General features: G+C 35.9%; 2 protein-coding genes across 2 annotated transcripts; both read left to right on the forward strand.

Annotated features, from left to right (window-relative positions):
- The first annotated feature begins 6,798 nt into the window (after positions 1 to 6,798).
- LOC145036658 (mannitol dehydrogenase-like) lies at positions 6,799 to 9,723 on the forward strand. Its single transcript, XM_078985123.1, has 5 exons — positions 6,799 to 6,977; positions 7,132 to 7,245; positions 7,342 to 7,858; positions 8,036 to 8,189; positions 9,308 to 9,723. The coding sequence occupies exons 1-5, from the start codon at positions 6,880 to 6,882 to the stop codon at positions 9,529 to 9,531; spliced, it is 1,107 nt and encodes a 368-aa protein (XP_078841249.1). The 5' UTR covers positions 6,799 to 6,879; the 3' UTR covers positions 9,532 to 9,723.
- Positions 9,724 to 19,220: 9,497 nt separating this feature from the next.
- On the forward strand, positions 19,221 to 21,502 carry LOC145036657 (mannitol dehydrogenase-like). The gene is made up of 5 exons (XM_078985122.1): positions 19,221 to 19,371; positions 19,545 to 19,658; positions 19,755 to 20,271; positions 20,575 to 20,728; positions 21,025 to 21,502. The coding sequence occupies exons 1-5, from the start codon at positions 19,274 to 19,276 to the stop codon at positions 21,246 to 21,248; spliced, it is 1,107 nt and encodes a 368-aa protein (XP_078841248.1). The 5' UTR covers positions 19,221 to 19,273; the 3' UTR covers positions 21,249 to 21,502.
- Positions 21,503 to 22,199: the final 697 nt, after the last annotated feature.

Here is a 22,199-nt window from a genome sequence, read left to right on the forward strand (position 1 = left end):
CACTTGCCACATCGACCATGGCTCTGCTGACTCCTGGATCTGTGATATGAAAACTTGGGCTTTTTGCCCGAACTACCTGTACCCAAAACCGCCTCCGATTTCCTCTTCTTCTCCATCTCAAGGTCAATCTCTCTCTCCTGAGCCCTAGCAATCATGTCATCCAGCATTTTACAGCTGGACCGGCTCACAAACTGGCGGATATCGCTCCGCAACATCTCATGATAACGGGCCTTCTTCATTTCCTCATCGGCTGCATACTGAGGAACGAGAAGAGCCCTCTCCCTGAATTTGGCGGTGATCTCCGCCACGGTCTCTGTAGTCTGGGTGAGGTCCTGAAACTCTCTGGCTAACTGATACACCTCAATAACTGGTGCAAACGCCGCCCTAAACCTAGTGAAGAAATCAGCCCAGGTCATGGCATCTAGTGCTGCATCATCTCCAATGGTATGTCCGACCTCTTCCCACCAATCCCGTGCTCTGTCCTTCAGAAGACAGGACACCAATCTAACCTTGTCCCCCTCGGGACACCTGCTCGTGCGGAAAGCGTTAGCCACATCCGCCAACCATCTAGTACTCGCTATGGGGTCCCGCGCCCCGTGGTAATCAGGAGCTCCACATGCCCTGAACTCCCTGAACGTAAGTGTGCGCGACCTCATCATGGCCGCCACCTCGGCACGGAAGGTGCCCAATCTCTGATCCATCAGCTCTAGGATACCCTCCTTGATCGAACTGAAGATCACAAGAGTCTGCTCTAGTATGATACGAGTAATCTCTGAAGAAAGAAACTCTCCGGTCTGCTCATCCAACTGCCCGGCCTCCGGGCCTGATCCTGATCCCCCTCTGGCACCTGAACTACCGACTGCTGGCCTCGAACGTAAAACTACCATTCTGAAACAAATCAGCAACATCAGAAAAACTGAAATATCTCAAGGGATCATTGATACCAATACTAGTTTCCTGGTCTTGTCTCAGCCTTCCTTGATTCGAGTACGGATCCTTTGCTTTCAGTAGTACGGGCCCATACTACCTTCCACATCTATCCGTACTTTCCTCAAGAACTGCCTTGACTCCACCAAGTCACTTCTACTACTACTGATCTCTGCTACTCTCATCCTAGGCTTGCCCTAGGGAAATCTCTGACTCCATTCAAACCAGTCCTCAGTTGCTGAAGGCCTCCTTGTAATACTAATTAGTCATCACCTGAATACCATCACATGTGATGAGGCTCAGATAATCCTTCGAGTAAAAGACTCGTCCCTACAACGGTTAGACTCAAACAAGAGCTGCGCAATAGGGCCAAATCCAACACTCTGAGATTATTCAACCCTTATCACATGTGATGTGACGTATTCACCTAATGGCTAACTCCCATCACTCAGAGTCCCACAAAGCACAAAGCAAGCAGGATTCGGATACAGGAAACTACTCAAGCAAATCTATTCTCATAACGAGATACTGTACTGGCATACAATGCTAAGCTCATACTATCAGGCATAACCTAAACAAGCTATCCTACTATTGTCTACTCAATACTAGCATGAAAATCTTGTAAAGCTGAAACACATATAGCAGGCACATAAGGCATCCTCCTAGATCCTTAGTCCTATTCTGTTCTACTGAAACTAAAACTGACAATCATAACATAACTTGTATCGGTAATTTGGGAGTACTTACTTGAGCTCGGTTGATCGCATACGCCACACCATTTTCCTTTTATAAAAACTCTTCTTCTTTCTAAATTCTTTTTCAAAAACCACTTTCCAAGACATTTTTCTTTTGAAAATCCTTACCGTTTCCTTAGTTTGAGTTCAGACACACCCGAAAAGTGTATCTAAATCCCTCAAACCAAGGCTCTGATACCAACTTGAAACATCCCAAAATACGACCCAAATTTTTTTTTAATAATTACTAAAAACACCATGATAATATCATAAGGTAAAACTCGTACGTCAATATCTCAAAAACAATAGCAAAGTGTTATGAGTAAACTGTATCAAGACTGTATCAAATCACATCTATGAAAACTAAAAACAACTCCTAGGACAACTGAAGTTGTGGTGTGTGCGATGCCATCAACCCGAGCTCTTCCCTTTGCTTGAGGAAGTACCTGAAACCAAAACTAAAACTGTAAGCACGAAGCTTAGTGAGCTCCCCCAAACTACCACATACCATACAATACATATAAACACATACTGGGTCTTGCCCACTGCATCGGACCGAAGTCCAGAACTAACCAGGGCCTTGCCCTTTGTATCAGACCGAAGTCCGGAACTACTGAGGCCTTGCCTCCTGCATCGGACCGAAATCCGGAACTAACTGCATCGGAGTGAAGTCCGGAACTAACTGCATCGGACCGAAGTCCGGAACTGACTGCGTCGGACAGAAGTCCGGAACTACTGAACATAGCATAGCATAAACATATCAACTAGCATGAACACATAAACTGCATACTGCATCGGGCTGTAACCCGGAACACATAACACATAAATCCTGTCTGAGCCACGAAGGCGTCAAACATACTAAAATCTGCATCGGACCGAAGTCCGGAAACTACTACTAGCTAAACGGGCCGGTATTGTGGCCTTAGACCCATTCCTACTAGAAGGAAACTCACCTCGTGATCTGGCTGCTGAGTGTATGGCTCTGGAAGCTATCTGCTGCTGCTCCGGTATCTCCCCGGTTACAATTCCACAAATACACTCAATCAAATACTAATAATTGCATTGTGGTAAAATGACTCTTTTACCCCTGGCTAAAGTCAACTCTCCTGGTCAAAGTCAACTTATAGTTGACCTGACTCGCCGAATTGACCTGACTCGCCGAGTTGGGCCGCCAACTCGCCGAGTCCCTACTCTCACTTCTCAACCCTGTTCACTGCTACTCGTCGAGTATGGCATAAACTCGACGAGTTCCCTTTCGATTCTAGAATTCAGGCTATCTGCATTCGACTCGCCGAGTTGTATGAACAACTTGACGAGTTGTTCTTGAATCTATGAAGATTACCTTAGACTCGCCGAGTTGTATGAACAAATCGTCGAGTCCCTCCATTACTGATTCTAACCTCCGACTTACTGAGTCCATTCTACTACTCACTGGTCCCCACTCGGAATCACTCAAAGGGGAAAGATCGGGGACTCGCGGCTCGACTCGCCGAGTCCGAAGAACGACTCGCCGAGTCGCATGCATGCAGTTACTGAGTCCATTCTACTACTCACTAGTCCCCACTCGGAATCACTCAAAGGGGAAAGATCGGGGACTTGCGGCTCGACTCGCCGAGTCCGAAGAACGACTCGCCGAGTCGCATGCATGCAGTTACTAAAAACTCGATTCTGCTCAAAACCACTGCATACAATTTATAGATCTGAGTTTCTAAGGCTTTTTTACCACGTAAAGTTTCCAACTTTACGTGTACATACGCATGAAAAGGGATTTAAAGGTTAAAAAGGCACTTAAAAGAGTAGATCTAGGGTTATCATGCAAAATGACTCCATAAAGGTGTTAGATCTACGTTTTTGGAACTGAAACATGGCTAGATCCGATCCGAAGGCTAAACAACCCAATGTGATCTCTCTACTATAAACAAGCTAAGAAATGGATAAAATGGACTAAATGTGCTTATAATGGAGAATCAATCATAGAAACAGAAGGAAATCCGATTATTACCTCAATAAGCTCTGTAATGGTGCAAGATCTTGGATCTTCTTCTACTCCTTTGGATCTAGCCTCCTTCTTCTCTTCAAAACTTCAAGATTCACACAAGAAATGCTCAAATACTCAAGGGAATGGTTACAGTTTGCTAAATGATGCTCTGAGGGTGAAGGAGATGAGTTTGGGACTCATAAGATGGTTTAAATAGGGTGCAAACCCGGGGATTTAGGGTTTCTACCTGGCAGGCGGACTCGCCGAGTCCCGAATATGGACTCGTCGAGTCGCTGATCTATACACTGCTCAAGATCCCGTCTCTTCTCGAAGAGTCTGGCAATAGACTCGCCGAGTCTCTCTTAAAACTTCGAAGTAAATAACATGAAAACAACATACCAAAGACGGATCGTTACAATTGTTTTATTGGATTATTAATTTATTATAGTTGACTTTTTTTAATTTTTTTGTTAGAGTAATTCTTTTTATTGAGTTATTATATATCAATACATATAGTTTTTCATATATAGTATTTATATCATAATAAATATTATATTATTGGATTATTAATTTCTTTTAGTTAATATTTTTAATTCTTTTTTTAATTTTTTTTTATTGGATTATTTCTTTTATTTCTTTTAATTTATTATTTTCTTCATATACTAAATGTTGTTTTATTGGATTATTAATTTATTTTAGTTAATTCTTTTTTAAAAAAATTGTCGAAGTAATTATTTTCTATTGAATTATAATATATCAATACATATAACTTTTAATATATAATATTTATATCATAATAAGTATTATATTATTGGATTATTATTATCTTTTAGTTAATTTTTTGTAATTTTTTTTTAAAAACTATTTTTTATTGGATTATTACTTTTAATTTATTATTTTCTTCATATACTAAATATTATTTTATCGGATTATAATAATAGTTCTTGTTAATTTTATTGGTTCCACCCCAAAGTCATGGGATACGCAAAATCGTCGTCTCTCATCATCGAAATCGTTAGGATCGCTGTCAAACACTTTCATTTCATCTAGCTTATAATGAGAAATCATTGGGAAAATACCATCACTCGGTCACCACCACCACTTATAAATGTTATTGGGGTTTGTTGCGCATTATGTGGGATATGAAGGATTCCAGTGGATTATGAAGAGGTTTTCGCAGGTGGCTACCAACAACGTTGGGTGGAATAGGGTATGGTATCTATTGAACCTCTGATGGAGGTGTTTGGAGGTGATCCTGCTAATTTCTGACGATGATAAGCGACACTTTTATGTATTTCGGCGATATTGTGGTGAAACTAATAAAATTAAAAACAATTAATAGTATAAATTCAAAATAAAATAATAATCCAATAAGATAATATTTATTATATTAAAAAAATAATAAATTAAAACTAATATTTCAATAAATTAATAATTCAAAAAAAATTACAAAAATTAATAATCCAATAATGTATTATTTATTATGATGTAAATAGTATATATTAAAAATAATATTTGTTGATATATAACAATCTAATAAAAAAGGAATTGCTCCAACAAAAAGAAATTATAAAAAGAATCAACTAAAAAAAATTAATAATCCAATAAAATAATGTTTTGTAATATGTAATAATTTCTTAATATAATATTTATGATGATATAAATATTATATATTAAAAACTATATGTACTGATATATTATAATTCAATAAAAAAAGAATTACTTCGACAAAAAAATTAAAAAAATAATTAACTAAAATAAATTAATAATCCAATAAAACAACATTTACTATAAGAAGAAAATAAAAAATTAAAAGTAGCAATACAATAAAAAATAATTAAAAATTACAAAAATTAACTAAAAAAAATTAATAAGCTAATAATATAATATTCATTATGATATAAATATTATATATTAAAAACTATATGTATTGATATATAATAATTTAATAAAAAAGAATTACTCCAACAATTTTTTTTAAAAAAATCAACTAAAATAAACTAATAATCCAATAAAAAATATTTATTAATATATAATATTATATATTAAATATAATATATATTAATATATAATACTTCATTAATATATATATATATATATATATATATATATATATATATATATATATATATATATATATATATATATATATATATATATATATATATATATATATATATATGCAAAATTGTCCTTATAGTATAGTAAAAGACAAAACTATGAAAATGATCACTGGAGGTAAAAATTGTCATTTTAAGGAACTTAACGGATGAGGAACCAAAACCACAAAAAAAGTTTCTGTAAATGACTAAATCTGCAACTTTTCAAACGTTTGAACGATAACCATATAAAATGAGAAACCATAGGGATCATTTTTGCAGTTTTATCTTCTATCGAATTATAGATTTAATTAAAGGTGAAGTTGCCCGATTACAAATATATTAAGAAAACAAAGTCAATAAGGCCATAAACGGGCTAGACATATACAACAGAAATAAGCTCAAATTGGGCTAAATATAAATATATACTATAGACAAATAATATACACTAATACCCATGTCTGGTAATGATATTTGTGGCTATCTTTCTAGTACACTGTGATTATGTCAAGTGGGAGAATGTTGTACCGCTCATAACTTCATATTATATTGCTTAGGATTATTTATCTCTTGGATTGGCCGACCACGTGCCCTGATCCTTTTTGTGATCGTTTGCCAAATCCACTATGTTTTTTTATTTATTGATATACAAACATTACTCATATGATTTTATCCTTGTTATGCAAAAAAATAAATAATGTTTATATACAAATCTGTAAATATTAATTATCTATAAGAATATTAACACCTAAATAGTAAAATATTAATTAGTGCGAAGTTCGGTAAGTTTAGTTTAACAAGTATAAGATATATTTTATATAAGAATATATCGTTATAAACGCACGATAAAATATATATTTTCCAACCCTAAACATATAAAAAAATATGAGGTGTTTATGCTCCAACGGCAAATGGTTTGGAAGTTATATGATTAATTTAAAGTAAATGCGGGACTTGACCTTTATCTTTTTTCCACACGCCACTAGGCCGATTAGCACGACAACTTTGACGAGCAACCTCGTTAGTCTGACCTTATTAAACTTCGGTTTGAATCAGCCTGGCTATAAGTACCTCACACACACACACACTCTCTCTTCTCTTCACTGCATCTGCTTCTGCTACATCAATCTAAGCTTCAAACATGGCGAAATCACCAGAATCAGAGCATCCCATCAAGGCCTACGGTTATGCTGCCCGCGACACTTCTGGAACCTTCTCACCCCTCACCTTCTCCCGAAGGTAAGCACTTCAGAGACTACAAATCCAACTGCTTCTTTTAGTTTTATTTTCTATCATTCCTATTTTGATTCCACTAACAAGAATGGTTGCTTTGACTAGTGTAAGTGGAAAAGTAAAGTTATTTGTGACGTTATTTGTCATTGATATGTTACAGAGCTACAGGGGATAAAGACGTAAGATTTAAAGTTCTTTATTGCGGAATCTGTCATTCGGATCTTCATTTTGCCAAGAACGAATGGGGAGTGACTACCTATCCGGTAGTTCCAGGGTACAACTTCTATCACCCCTTTTATTTTTTAAACTGTTAGAACTACAATATGAATATGTATGCATATATTTATCGAACTTATGATGACAAATGAAGGCATGAGATTGTGGGTGTCGTGACAGAAGTAGGAAACAAAGTAGAGAAATTCAAAGTGGGAGAAACAGTTGGTGTTGGATGCTTGGTGGGATCATGCAGATCATGTCAAAGCTGTTCTAACAATCTTGAACAATTCTGCCCGAAGATGACCTTCACTTATGCTTTTCCTAATTATTCCGATGGCACAATCACATACGGTGGCTACTCGGATCACATGGTTGCTGATGAGCACTTTGTGTTGCATTGGCCTGACAATTTGCCACTTGACTCCGGTGCACCATTGCTATGTGCTGGGATCACAACTTACAGCCCCCTCCGACACTACGGACTTGACAAGCCGGGTATGAAGATCGGGGTGGTTGGTCTTGGTGGACTCGGTCATGTTGCAGTGAAGATAGCCAAGGCTTTGGGGGCAGAGGTTACAGTTTTTAGTACGACCCCAGAGAAGAAGGAGGAAGCGCTCGATGGACTTAAAGCTGACCATTTCATTGTTAGCAAAGACATGGACCAAATGCAGGTCAATGGCACTCCTAATTTTATTTATACTTTAATTATATACTACTTGGAACAAATTATTTGTTTCCATTACAGAAATGGTCTAGGGTGGTGTGGGTTAGCTCAAAGAATAATCATTTTTGCATGAACTAATTATTTATATATTTGCTTAACTTGACTTTATTGATTTTGTGAGTAGGCTGCTACGGGAACGCTCGATGGTATCTTAGATACGGTTTCTGCATCTCATTCGATTGTGCCGTTTCTTAATATTCTGAAAACTGATGGGAAGCTTGTTCTTGTTGGTATGCCCGGGGTGCCACATGAGCTACCAGCATTTCCTTTGGTCTTAGGTAACGAGTTCAACTTAACTCAGTCGATACTTTTTTTTTGGTGTCGATCCCACATTGGCTTGTATAGTCCGCCCTGCCTCTATATATGTTTAGAATCTTTTCTCTGTCACTCTCTCCCTTTAGAACCTCTTATTGAGAGAATATGAAGGACTTTACATATTAATATCTAGGTCTAGTACCAAATCTCTAGGATTAAATACATATTTGGTCAAATCACATTGGCGATCACTTCATGTCAAGGCCATGTTGGTGTGGCATGTTGTCTATAATATATTGAACTTCATATAATGCGGCACATTATTATTATGTCTTCTATATAACTCTATTTTTTTTCCATATAATGCGGTGAACTTACAAAGTTCAATGGACCATATTTAAATATTTAGTTAAGTATTAGAAATCCTTATTGTTATAATTTTTTTTTCTATTGAAGGGTTCAATGAACTCCAAATTCTTTTAATGCCAATGAAGAATTTGTTAGAATTTTATTTATTAAATGATTACTAGATTTGTCATACCATTCAACTCTTTTATTCGACTCTCCATTATGGATGCTCTAACTTGTGCCGACAAAAAGTGATTCAACCAAACCTATTTAAAACACCATCTGACTTTAGCCTTGTTAATATTCTAGTTATAATAATCATTTTTATTTTTTTATTTAATTTAGTATGGATAGAAAATTGTTTTATATCTAATAAATATAAATAGAATGTAATTCATAAACTTGTATTTGATTTCTACTATTTTCACATGAGGAATCCTTTTACTTAAATGGCTCAATCAGGGTTTAATCCTATTATTTCAACATGTTTTATTATAAAAAGAATAAACGGACCAACATAAACCAGTTTATTTAATAGTTGGAAAATCTGAGCCCTTTTAATTAAACATGTCAACCCGAATCCAACATGACCCATTTCTACCCGTAGGTGTAATACCTCAAATGTAGGGCTCAACACACGTCTAGTTTAATCTCACATCAATTTGTCCTAACTACCTCTTTATATGTTGGATTGTGCCTCTCTCTTAGACTCAAGGACTCCATATATCTAACTTGTTTCGAAATTGGTTGTTTGATTGAATAATTTTGAGAGTAATGGTTTAAAAATTGATAGGGAGGAAGATTGTTGGTGGTAGTAATATTGGAGGACTGAAAGAGACTCAAGAGATGCTTGATTTTTGTGCAAAACATGGAATAACAGCAGATATTGAGGTTATCCCAATAGATTATGTGAATACAGCCATGGATCGTCTCTTGAAATCGGATGTTAGATATCGCTTTGTGATCGATGTTGCAAATTCCATAAAGGCTCCATTAGAGTTGAGATCCAAAGTATGAGGTTGATGAAGGTATCCGGAAGAACTTGGTTATTAGTGAACATGAGTCGTTATATTTAATTGTATGCTTTTTGTTAAAGCTTTTGTTTGCATGATGATTCACTGCTACAAGATACAAGTCCAACTATAAACATGAATCATGATTAGATAGTTTCATCAAGTTCTTCATAATACAAATTTACAAATTTTACTATTGTTCCATATGAAACATATGATAATGTGAGTTCTTAGATTCTTCTATTTTAAGAACAAACTTGTCCCATTTTTTCTAAAAAACAAACCCATCATATGTTTATATCAACGATATGCAACTGTTTTTAAATAGCAATTCCAGTCTATGTACATATTAACTCCTTTCGTTCAAGTTTTCTACATGTATTATATCATTTGTACATGCGTTTTATAGTTACTTCTCATGTATTGAAGACATTTTTCATGGAATGTACACAACTTGTACTTTAATGAACATAGGTTTCTACCATCAAATTCATAAAATCCATATTATAATAAAAGAATAAGTTTATTATTTTTTTGTTATATCACCTATTAGATCTTCTGATTAATATAATGTTCTTTATCAACAAATTGATTTTCTATTTTAAATTTTAAATTTTAAAATTTTCATTTTAATTATATTAAATTAATAACATTATAATAAAAAATAACATAAAATTAATACAGATTATAAAATAATATAATTTCATTTATTTATTTAAATCAACGATTATAATATTATATAACTAAAAAATATTTGTTAATTAATAATTTATTTAAAATAATTAATTAATAATTTTAATTTTATTTTATTTAATTAATTTTATAAATATAGTTTCCAAACTATTTATAAATAATCCACATATTACTTCCGATTCTTTCATTATTGTCGGCACATGCCAGCAACCCTTTGTCCCTTTTATCTTTAGAATTTCACAGATTATAAAATTAGGATCTTGGTGCTATTGATAAAGCCAATATTTCAATATTATTTTAATTCACTGATGGGTCTTGCATCACCAATTATTACAAACTATTAACATATATGCTTCATTCATCCCATTTGTTACTAGATTCGGTATGCAATTGCAAACAGATATAACCTAGGATTTTGTCTGCGGTTTCACTCCGTTTTGTACATTGAATTTTGATGATTGTATTGATAAAAATAAAGTATATTTGTATTTGTTGGTATATAAATATACAAGGTTGATATCAATGACTAGCTCTAATATAACATACAAGTTGTGAGACCTATGTATTACATAGATTAATTTAAAAAATAAATAAATATAAAAGTTAAAATATTTAAGAGCTTTAAAATATAAGAAAATTAAAAAAATAATGAATTATTATAATGTAAATGTTTTTTACCTTTTAAATTTAAGAGTAAATTACACGAATGGTCCCTATGGTTTTGAGTAATTTGCACGTTTGATCCCTAACTTATTTTTTTTAACTCGGAAGGTCCTTACTGTTTGTTTTTGTTACGTGTTTGGTCCCTACTGTTTGTTTTTGTTACACGTTTGGTCCCTGTCTTACCCAAAACGACTATTATTTAAATAGGAAAAATAATAGGGCGGGTAAGGTAAGGTGAGAAGGGTGGGGTTGGGGGTCTGTTTATTTAAATAGATTAAAAAGTCAAGGGTAAAATAATCTTTTTATGTATGACAGGGATCAAGTGCGTAACAAAAACAAACAATAGGGATCTTCCAAGTTAAAAATATAAATTAGGGACCAAATGCGCAAATTACCCTAAACCATAGGGACCATTCGTGCAATTTACTCTAAATTTAAACAAAAAATCTAAATAAAGAAAAGATACTAATGATCTTTAATTTTATGAATTTTGAAATTAAATGGTAAGTTTATTAATGAAATTGATATCTAATTATTACTATATTTAATTATTCCATTAAAATATTATGTGGAATTTAATAAAATACAAAACTCATAAAATGACATGTGAATAAAAAAAATTAATTCAAAATAACTATAAAATGACATTTGACAAATTGAATGAGAGTATGACAAGTAACAAAAATGACATTCATTTATTATATATAATCAAATTCATACATAAGAAACTTATACAAAAATAAAAATGAAACGTAAAGAAACTGAAATTTGTACCGACACGTATATCAAAATAAGTAAGTAACATTTTTTAATCAAATAAAAAACCGTATTGTATATGACCTGACTCATAAGTAGGAATCTTAAATAAAAATTAGCACAAAAACACACACACACACAAAAAAAAAAAAAAAAAAAAAAAACACATCAAAACGTAGACAAACTTGATTTATACCGACACATAGATAAAAAAAACAACTTGATTTTTTTTTGTATAAATTGACGAACAAAAGTTCTAAATTAACGTCGAAATGTTGACCAAATGAAATTTATACCGCGCATACATAAAATTTATTTTTTTAGGTTAATAAACGAAAATATTAAGGGACATCGGATTATGTATACTATGTGGATAAACATGAAAATTTATAAAATAGAGGGGATGAAAGTGATACTTTACAAAGTTCAAAGTCGATGGGATCAAAGTGAAATTTTTTTAAAAAGATAGATGGAAAATGACATTATACAAAGTATTTAAAAAATAAATGGTCAAAGTGAAATTTTAAAAAATATAAAGGTAAAAACTATCATTATTATTAAAAGTTGGTTTAAAATGTTGATGGTAAAAAATGTCATTTTGTGAAAGTAGATGGGTTACGATGTCGGTGAAAACTTTCACTGACATTGCAAATTAATATATAGTTAATATGAAATCAAAAATTTGAATCAAATGACCCTTGCCCTACAGGTATTATGTGTTTGAATATGGTTTCGTTCAGCAACAGGTTAAGGGTGTAATGTAACATTCATAAAAATCATGGTAAATTTAAACGTTTTAAAACCAACCACTTTCATAAATTGTTTACAAACATAGTTTTCAAAGTATTCCAACATAAGAATTCCCAAAACATAAGTCCAAAATATGAGGATGTGTAGGGTCACGTGTTCTCCTTTCCACGGTCCTTTAAGTACCTAAAATGTAACAACGTAAATTTCAGAAAAAAAATTTCATTTTTCATTAACCAAGTTCATATAAAAACATCCTCAAATATTTCCAATATTAGTTTTTGAAACATAACATATCCCAAGATCATAAAATCAAGCTCTCTCTCTCTAGTGTGTACGAATCACGTCGGCGCTTTCCCACGGTCCTCGTTAGTACCTGAAACACATAATACAACAACTGTAAGCATAAATGCTCAATGAGTTCCCCAAAATACCGCATACAACACATACGCCACTCGAGGCTATAATACGACCCTCCGGTCGATGTGTCTCAGCGGGACCCTCCAGTCTCGTAGCTCGTTGGATCCTCTGGTCTGGTCATAGCTCGTTGGACCCTCCGGTCTGGTCTATAACATCATACAACATACATATATCATATAGCACATAATCTCATACGTAATGCATAAGACCCTCTGGTCAACACATAATATCACTCTAGGTAACGTCTAGTGAAAAGACTCACCTCAGGTGTCTCAGTAAGTCTCTGACTCGGTAGAAATGTGATCTAGCCTCCGCCTAATCACATAAAGTAAATACTCTCATAAATATAACTATACTCAAACCTTTCTTAACACTCTCAGAAGAGTAAAAGACCATTTTACCCCTCTCTTGGCTTAAAGGCCTCACTGTTGACCAAACCCTAAAAGTCAACAAAATTCAACGATCAAACTCTGACCCGACTCATCGAGTGCACTTGGGCGACTCAGTGAGTCTACACGTGTCCACTTACTCTCTTAGTCCCTCTTGGCACGTCGAGTCCTTCCCCTTACTCGACGAGTCATACCTGGCATGAATCGCGGGGCCACCCCGACTCAACTCGTCGAGTCTCAAGAACAACTCGGCGAGTTCCGCCTTGAACTCCAGTCCCCTAACTCTCCCTGACTCAGCGAGTTATTTCCCCAACTCAGTAAGTCTACTCACTGAGTGATTTACGGGAAACCCTCATCCTACTCGTCGAGTCTGCTCTTCGGACTCGGTGAGTTCATGCTATGCACAAACTCCACAGGCCTCCTGAGGTCAGATCTGTTCCTTAAATTCATAGATCTGGTCTTCCCAAGCATGATAATCACGTAAAGTTCAGACCTTGACACTCATATAACATCTAAAGGGTGTAACTTGGTGATTTAGCCCCAAAAATGACATCCCAAGCTCATGGCTCCCAAAATAACTCATAAAGCTCCAAGGGTTAAGGCCTCTGGACCTCTTTGGGTCCAGATCCAGAGCATGGACTCGAGAAGGGACCAATTGCTCCACATATCCATCCTCTAAAGGGGCTAGAAAACCCTAACTCTAAGAATCAACACCAAAATTGAAAAAGGTCCGAGCAAATACCTGAATATGATCTCTATGAACTCAAAAGTCACCAAAATCGCACTTCCTTCAGCCTCCTCTTGCCTTGGTCACTTCCTTTTTGCAAATACACCAACAAAAGGATCAAGAATGGCCTCTCCTTCTTCACAAACACTCTAGATCTCTTAGGGTTTCTCTCTGGGGTTTGGTAGCCGCAAATGACGGCCTTAAGAGCCTTTATATAGTTCTCAAACCCCGGAAATTAGGGTTTCATTAAACAGCGTGGACTTGCCGAGTCCACTCATGAAATTGCCGATTCCGACTATGAACCCGGATACGAATCCGCAACCATACTCGGCGAGTTTAAACACCAACTCGCCGAGTCTCCTCAAACATCCAAAATAAAAGAATAAAATGCTATACCTAGGAATCCGGATGTTACAATTCTCCCCCACTAGAATTAGACTTCTCCCTCGAAGTCTCACTCTACAAAGAACTCTGGATGCTGCTCCCGCATCTCACGCTCCGGCTCCCAAGTCAACTCCGACCCTTTCTGATGCTACCACTGGACCTGCACCAAAGGCACCTCCTTGTTCCTCAAAACCTTGATCTTCCGATTCCTAATCGCCACCGGTCTCTCAACATAATTCAGGCTCACATCCACCTGAATATCTTCTAATGACACCACTGCCGACTCGTCGGCAATACACTTTCGCAGCTGCGACACGTGGAATGTGTCATGAATCTGACCCAACTCTGCAGGTAATTCCAAATGGTAGGCTACCCTGCCTACCCTCGCGATCACCCTGAAAGGACCAATATATCGGGGCCCCAACTTGCCCATCTTCCTGAATCAAATCACTCCTTTCCAAGGAGAGACCTTCAGGAGCACGAAGTCGCCAACCTGAAACTTGAGCTCGGACCGGTGTCTGTCCGCATAACTCTTCTGACGACTCTGAGCGGTCACAACCTCTGTCTGACCTGTTGAATCTGCTCTGTCATCTGAAGCACGATCTTGGTACTACCCATCACACGCTGCCCTACTTCTCCCCGGAAAATGGGGGTCCGAAACCTCCTCCCATACAACAGCTCAAAGGGCGGCATACCAATGCTCGAATGATGACTGTTGTTGTAGGAAAACTCCGCCAAGGGAAAATACGTGTCCTAACTCCCGCCGAAATCCAACACACATGCTTGGAGCATGTCCTCGAGCATCTGAATCGTCCGCTCACTCTGCCCGTCAGTCTGTGGGTGGTATGCGGTATTAAAATGCAGTTTCGTAACCAATTCCTCATGAAACTTCTTCCAGAATCTAGAAGTGAAACATACATCTCGATCTGATACAATCGATATCGGCACTTCATGCCGCGATATCACCTCTCTCACGTACATCTCTGCCAACCTCTCCGCGGAAGAGCTCTCATTGATAGCCAGTAAGTGAGCACTCTTCGTCAAACTGTCAACAATCACCCAAATTGCATCGACACCCCCTCGGAGTCCTTGGCAATTTGGTGATGAAATCCATGGTAATCTGTTCCCATTTCCACTCGGGAATCTCTAACGGTTGCAACTTACCATGTGGACTCTGGTGCTCGGCCTTAACCCTGCGGCAGGTCAAGCATCTCTCTACAAACCATGTGACATCCCTCTTCATACAGGGCCACCAATACTCCCTTTTCAGGTCCAAATACATCTTAGTGGCCCCGAGATGGATCGAGAACTTCGATCGATGAGCCTCTTCCATCAAAATGGTACGCGTTCCACCCACCGACGGTACCCATATCCGACCCTTAAATGTCATAAGCCTCCGACTATCGGTAACGAATTCCGATACTAGTCTGACAACTCATTCTCTCTTCTGGCTTCCTGGCCTCACGGCCTCAGCCTGGGCCCCACGAATAGCATTCAACACCGGGGTCATCACTGTCAATCTCAAGCAAACATCTCGCATCGGGGCGACCTCCGCCCTACAGCTCAATGCATCGGCTACAACATTAGCCTTTCCCGGGTGGTACAGGTCCTCTCAGTCATAATCCTTGACCACATCCAACCACCTCCTCTGGCGCATATTCAGGTTGGGCTGATCCATCAAATACTTCAAGCTCTTGTGGTCCGTGTATATCGTACACCGAACCCTATACAGATAATGTCGCCAGATCTTGAGGGCGAACACTACCGCTCCCAATTCTAGATCATGAGTGGGATACCTCGATTCATGAGGCTTAAGCTGCCTCGATGCATATGCTATCACATGCCCCCTCTGCATAAGCACCGCTCCCAATCCGGATATCAATGCATCACAATATACCACAAAATCCTCCATCCCTTTAGGAAGGGCCAATACTGGGGCTTCGTATAATTCCTGGCGAAGTGTCTCAAACGAGGTCTGCTACTCCGGACCCCAAGAAAATGCAGCACCCTTCCGGGTCAACTTGGTGAGTGGCACGACGATCTTGGAGAAATCCTTAATAAATCCCCGATAATAGCCGAACAAACCCATAAAGCTCCTGATCTCGGTGGGTGATCTCGGCACCTCCCACCTCATGACCGCCTCAATCTTGGTCGGATCGACCAATATCCCATACTGGTTGACGAGATGACCCAAAAACTGAACCTCCCGTAACCAGAATTCACATTTGGAGAACTTGGCAAAAAGCCTCTCCGATCTCAGAACTCTGAGGATCTCCCTCAAATGCTCCTCATGCTGTTCTCTGGATCTCGAATACACCAATATGTCGTCGATGAACACGATCACCGAGCAATCGAACATCGGTCTGCACACTCTGTTCATGAGATCCATGAACACCGTCGGTGTGTTGGTTGGTCCGAAATGCATCACCACGAACTCGTAATGCCTATAATGAGTCCGAAATGTTGTCTTCTGGACGTCCTCTTCTCGCACCCTCACCTGATGATACCCAGACCTCAAATCGATCTTGGAGAACCAATATCATTTACTTGGGTACTTTCTATAATCCATAGATTATACACACATTGCTTCTAATATAGGGAGTTCTTGATAAATTTGGTATGGTATTTGTCACATAGTTTCTTCCAAAGCCTAGCAGTAGAATTTTTGATCCATAACCTCACTCAATACTTCGTCCGTCAAGATTAACATAGCATTATACGCTTTTGCTATAATATCCTTATTCAACATTTTAGCCACTTATTTTGTTAGTTTCGCTTCTCCTTGCAAAGGCACTGCACAAACCTTTGAATTAGAAGATCCATCATCTTCACCTTACATAAATTGAAGTCATTCGAACAATTAAATTTATCCAAGTTTAAATTGTGCGGCATCATCTCTTCAATATACATAACATATCGTAGCTCAGATACCACTTATTATAGAATAAACTAGAAATCATGTAGAATGAAAAACATACAAAGACACAATATTTAACGTTGTTCGGTCAATGTGACTTACATCCAAATGGCTAAAGGGAGTATTCTTATTTACTTAGTTCAAACAATGTAATAGTATAATCAAGACCAGAAAGACCTTAAATTTGATCAACAAATAGAACCCTCTGAAAAGATTGTACAAAAGATCATCTATAACTCTTAACTAGATACACCTAAGCAACGTATTTTGGAGGTGTCATCACATCTAGGAGCACATTCACAATTCTAGGAGAACATTTAGGTTTATCCAACACATTCAAGATGAACTAGTGCATCAAAAGAGCACATCCTTCATCGACATCGCATTTGGTGAAGGTAGGAATTCATTTGCTATACCAGGAACACATTTTTCTTACTCCATAGGGTGGATTGCTTTTGAAAAAATCTCTAGCACATTCTGATACACCATGATTACATTTGGCAAAAGTCCTAACACTTTCGACCAAATGCTCCATCTTGATTCAGAATGCTCAAGTCACATTTAAGATTATGTGTGTTCATTTTAGTTTTATATAATGTTAAATCTCTATTGACATGTTGTATTGTGATTCATGGAGATTCATACACATATCTATCTATCTTTCTCTTATAATACAGGACATTCAAATGAATGTGGTTGAAGATATATGTCATATATCCTGAACCGTATTCAATTGAAACTCCCCGACTCTTCGTCTTATGATACTTAAATGATTATTTAATTGAACTTTTTTTTGATATGGTTATCTTTTATAATAATAATAATAATAATAATAATAATAATAATAATAACAACAACAACAACAGCAGCAACAACAACAACAATAATAAATAAATAAATAAAACATAATAATTTTAAATTTAAAAATAAATACAATAATAATAATAAGATAATAATTGTGAATGTAACAATAAAAATAAAATAATAATTATAAATATAATAATAATAAAAGTAAAATAAAAACTAGTAGTAATAATATTGAGTATAAAAAGATTGGAAATAAAAACGTTTATTACCGATTACCAACATAATTTAAAAAAAAAAATCCAGTTTTAAAAGAAATCTAGTTTTTCTATTTCTATAGTTATTCTGTATCGAATTTACCTGCATTATAACTACAATATTTATTTAGCTATCCCATCCGAAATCCATCATTAGATTAGGGAAACATTTTTTTTTGTATGATATCTGTTGCTATTCCATAGGTATTTTTCTAATTTTTCGCACAACTTATCCAATTTTTTTGTAGTGTAGTATTATAGTATGAACAAGTTGGTCTAATCCACTTGGCTAACAATGAAAACTAAATAGGAGCTATTGGGTTAATTCCAAAGAAAGATAATTATATTATGATTTGCTATTTAAAAAAAAAGTATTATAGTATGGTCCGAGTAAAAAACTAGGTCAATGTAATGGCAAATGTCACCTTTAACTGGTCAATCACTCAGATAAATAATCAAACAGTATAAACTCAGTCAGATATGGACTTAGTTAGTATTTATAACTTACTCAACTTCTAACCCAGTCAACTCTAACCCAATCAGCAACTATCAAACGACTCCTTAGATCGTTCAGGTGATGACCCGTATCCAAAAGATAATAATGTCTATATAGAAATCATCTTAATACCCATTATTATTTAGAATATTAAAACCCAAAATGTTTATTTAACAATGTTATTATAAGAAATATAAAATATATTTATATTGATCGCGATAAGAAAATATATAATATATCATTATATGAGATAAAATATATATATTTTCCACGACTACGAAACAAAACTTGGGTGGTTTACCCTAACGGCCAAACATTTGGAGGTTATCATTGATTTCTTACGAACCTGGAAAGTGCACTGTTTCTTTTTCCACCCACTACAAAAATTAGCACGACAACTTTGACTAGCATCATAAACGCGAAATCAGCCTATAAGTACCTCATACACACTCTCTTCTCTTCACACCTTGTGCTGCATATCTAACCTTCAAAAATGGCGAAATCACCAGAGACCGAGCATCCCATCAAGGCCTATGGTTATGCTGCCAGCGACACTTCTGGAACCTTCTCACCCCTCACCTTCTCCCGAAGGTAAGAAGCATTTAAAAGACTAAAATCCAAAGGATTTTGTGTTTGTTTTATTTACTTTGATCAAGCAAGTACTATTGTTTCCATGTTTTACTTTGTTTCCACTAACAAGAATGGTTGCTTTGAAAATTAAAGTTATGATGCGTGACATCATTTTCCATTGATTTGTTTTACAGAGCTACAGGGGATAAAGACGTGAGATTTAAAGTTCTTTATTGCGGAATCTGTCATTCCGACCTTCATTTTGCCAAGAACGAATGGGGAGTGACTACCTATCCGGTAGTTCCAGGGTACAACTTCTATCACCCCTTTTATTTTTTAAACTGTTAGAACTACAATATGAATATGTATGCATATATTTATCGAACTTATGATGACAAATGAAGGCATGAGATTGTGGGTGTCGTGACAGAAGTAGGAAACAAAGTAGAGAAATTCAAAGTGGGAGAAACAGTTGGTGTTGGATGCTTGGTGGGATCATGCAGATCATGTCAAAGCTGTTCTAACAATCTTGAACAATTCTGCCCGAAGATGACCTTCACTTATGCTTTTCCTAATTATTCCGATGGCACAATCACATACGGTGGCTACTCGGATCACATGGTTGCTGATGAGCACTTTGTGTTGCATTGGCCTGACAATTTGCCACTTGACTCCGGTGCACCATTGCTATGTGCTGGGATCACAACTTACAGCCCCCTCCGACACTACGGACTTGACAAGCCGGGTATGAAGATCGGGGTGGTTGGTCTTGGTGGACTCGGTCATGTTGCAGTGAAGATAGCCAAGGCTTTGGGGGCAGAGGTTACAGTTTTTAGTACGACCCCAGAGAAGAAGGAGGAAGCGCTCGATGGACTTAAAGCTGACCATTTCATTGTTAGCAAAGACATGGACCAAATGCAGGTCAATGGCACCCTTTCTACTTGGATCAAATTATTTGTTTGGTTTGAATGTGAATTTAATGTGGATGGGCAATTCAATGTGGATTGGGCCCATTTTGAGCCCTTTGATCTGTCCACTATTTATCTTATTTATCTCACATGATGATATGTGTGGTGTCACACACAATAATATATATATATATATATATATATATATATATATATATATATATATATATATATATATATATATATATATATATATATATATTTTTTGTAGAAATTATATATATGTTTAACTTGGGTTTATTGATTATGTTAATAGGCTGCTACTGGAACGCTTGATGGTATCTTAGATACGGTTTCTGCATCTCATCCGATTGTGCCGTTTCTTAATATTCTTAAAACTGATGGAAAGCTTGTTCTTGTTGGTATGCCCGCTGTGCCACATGAGCTACCTGCATTTCCTTTGGTCTTAGGTAATTACTTTAGCTTAACCTGATCAATATTATTTTTAGTGGTGTCTCACATCGACTCACATAATCACATCTGGTTCTGTATATATTTTGGAGTCTCTCTGACTCCCTTCCCTTAAAATCTCTTTTTGAAAGAATATCAAGGACTTAACTTATCAGTGATGGGGTCTTGTTTAATCTCACATCAGTTCAATACGGTCTCATCAACCACTATATATAAGGACTCAATATATGTAACTTGTTTCGAAATTGATTGTTTAATTATACATGTTCTAGTGTAATTGTTTGAAATTTGATAGGGAGGAAGGTTGTTGGTGGTAGTAATATTGGGGGACTAAAAGAGACTCAAGAGATGCTTGATTTTTGTGCAAAACATGGAATAACAGCGGATATAGAGATTATCCCGATAGATTATGTGAACACGGCCATGGAACGTCTTTTGAAATCTGATGTTAGATATCGCTTTGTAATCGATGTTGCAAATTCAATCAAGGTTCCATCAGATACGAGATCCAAAGTCTGAGGTTGATGAAGGTGATGGCACAAGTTGGTTGTTTGTGAAACATTTAATCATAAGGTTTTTGCGTTAGATATTTGTTGGCGTCATTGGCTAGAAGAAGCAAGTCCAATAATATCTATAGCATTTACTTGGTTGTCGTTATTATTTTCAAGGTCACTTCATGCTACAGTTTTTGTTTTTGTTTTTATTTTTATTTATTTCCTGAACTATTGAAATGGTCCCTGTATAATAATGAAATTTCAGAAAATGTTTCTGTATTAGCCGGAAATAACAATTACGGAATGTTCCCTATATAATAATGAATTTATAGAAATGACCCCTATATGATTATCCAATACAAAACTATAGAAATTGTCCCTATACAAAGGCAAACGCTATATAGGTACTATTTACCATAGTTGTGGTAAAATTTGAAATTTTATCTGAGGGGTGATGATTTAAAAGGGTGAAATATTTTTCGAACTGAGTTTTTTTTCGTTTGTATTTACCCATTCAACTTGTTAAACTGTACATATTCAGTCTTCATGACCGGTTATTCCAGATTAACCAATAAAAATGATTTAATAGGGTAATATATTTATTACTTTATACACATTTGGTCCTTAATATTTTTGTACACATTTAGTACTTAATATATATATATATATATATATATATATATATATATATATATATATATATATATATATATATATATATATATATATATATATATATTGCAAAATAAGTCATTTTTGTTTTTGTACTTATTTATTGTTTATAAATGATTTCTTAATATTTTTCTCATTACATCTTATGTGGGATAATCATTAATAAGGTGTTTAGGGTTTTTGATGTTTATGTTCATCGTGATCTCGACAACTTGATAGCTTAGGTCATGTGTTCTGAACGTAATAAGTTCTTCATACGATCTCAGATTTTAACGATCTTTATATCGATGCGTTTGTTCTTTAG

Source organism: Lactuca saligna, chromosome 3, assembly GCF_052625555.1.
Source record: "Lactuca saligna cultivar CGN05327 chromosome 3, ASM5262555v1, whole genome shotgun sequence".
NCBI lineage: Eukaryota > Viridiplantae > Streptophyta > Magnoliopsida > Asterales > Asteraceae > Lactuca > Lactuca saligna.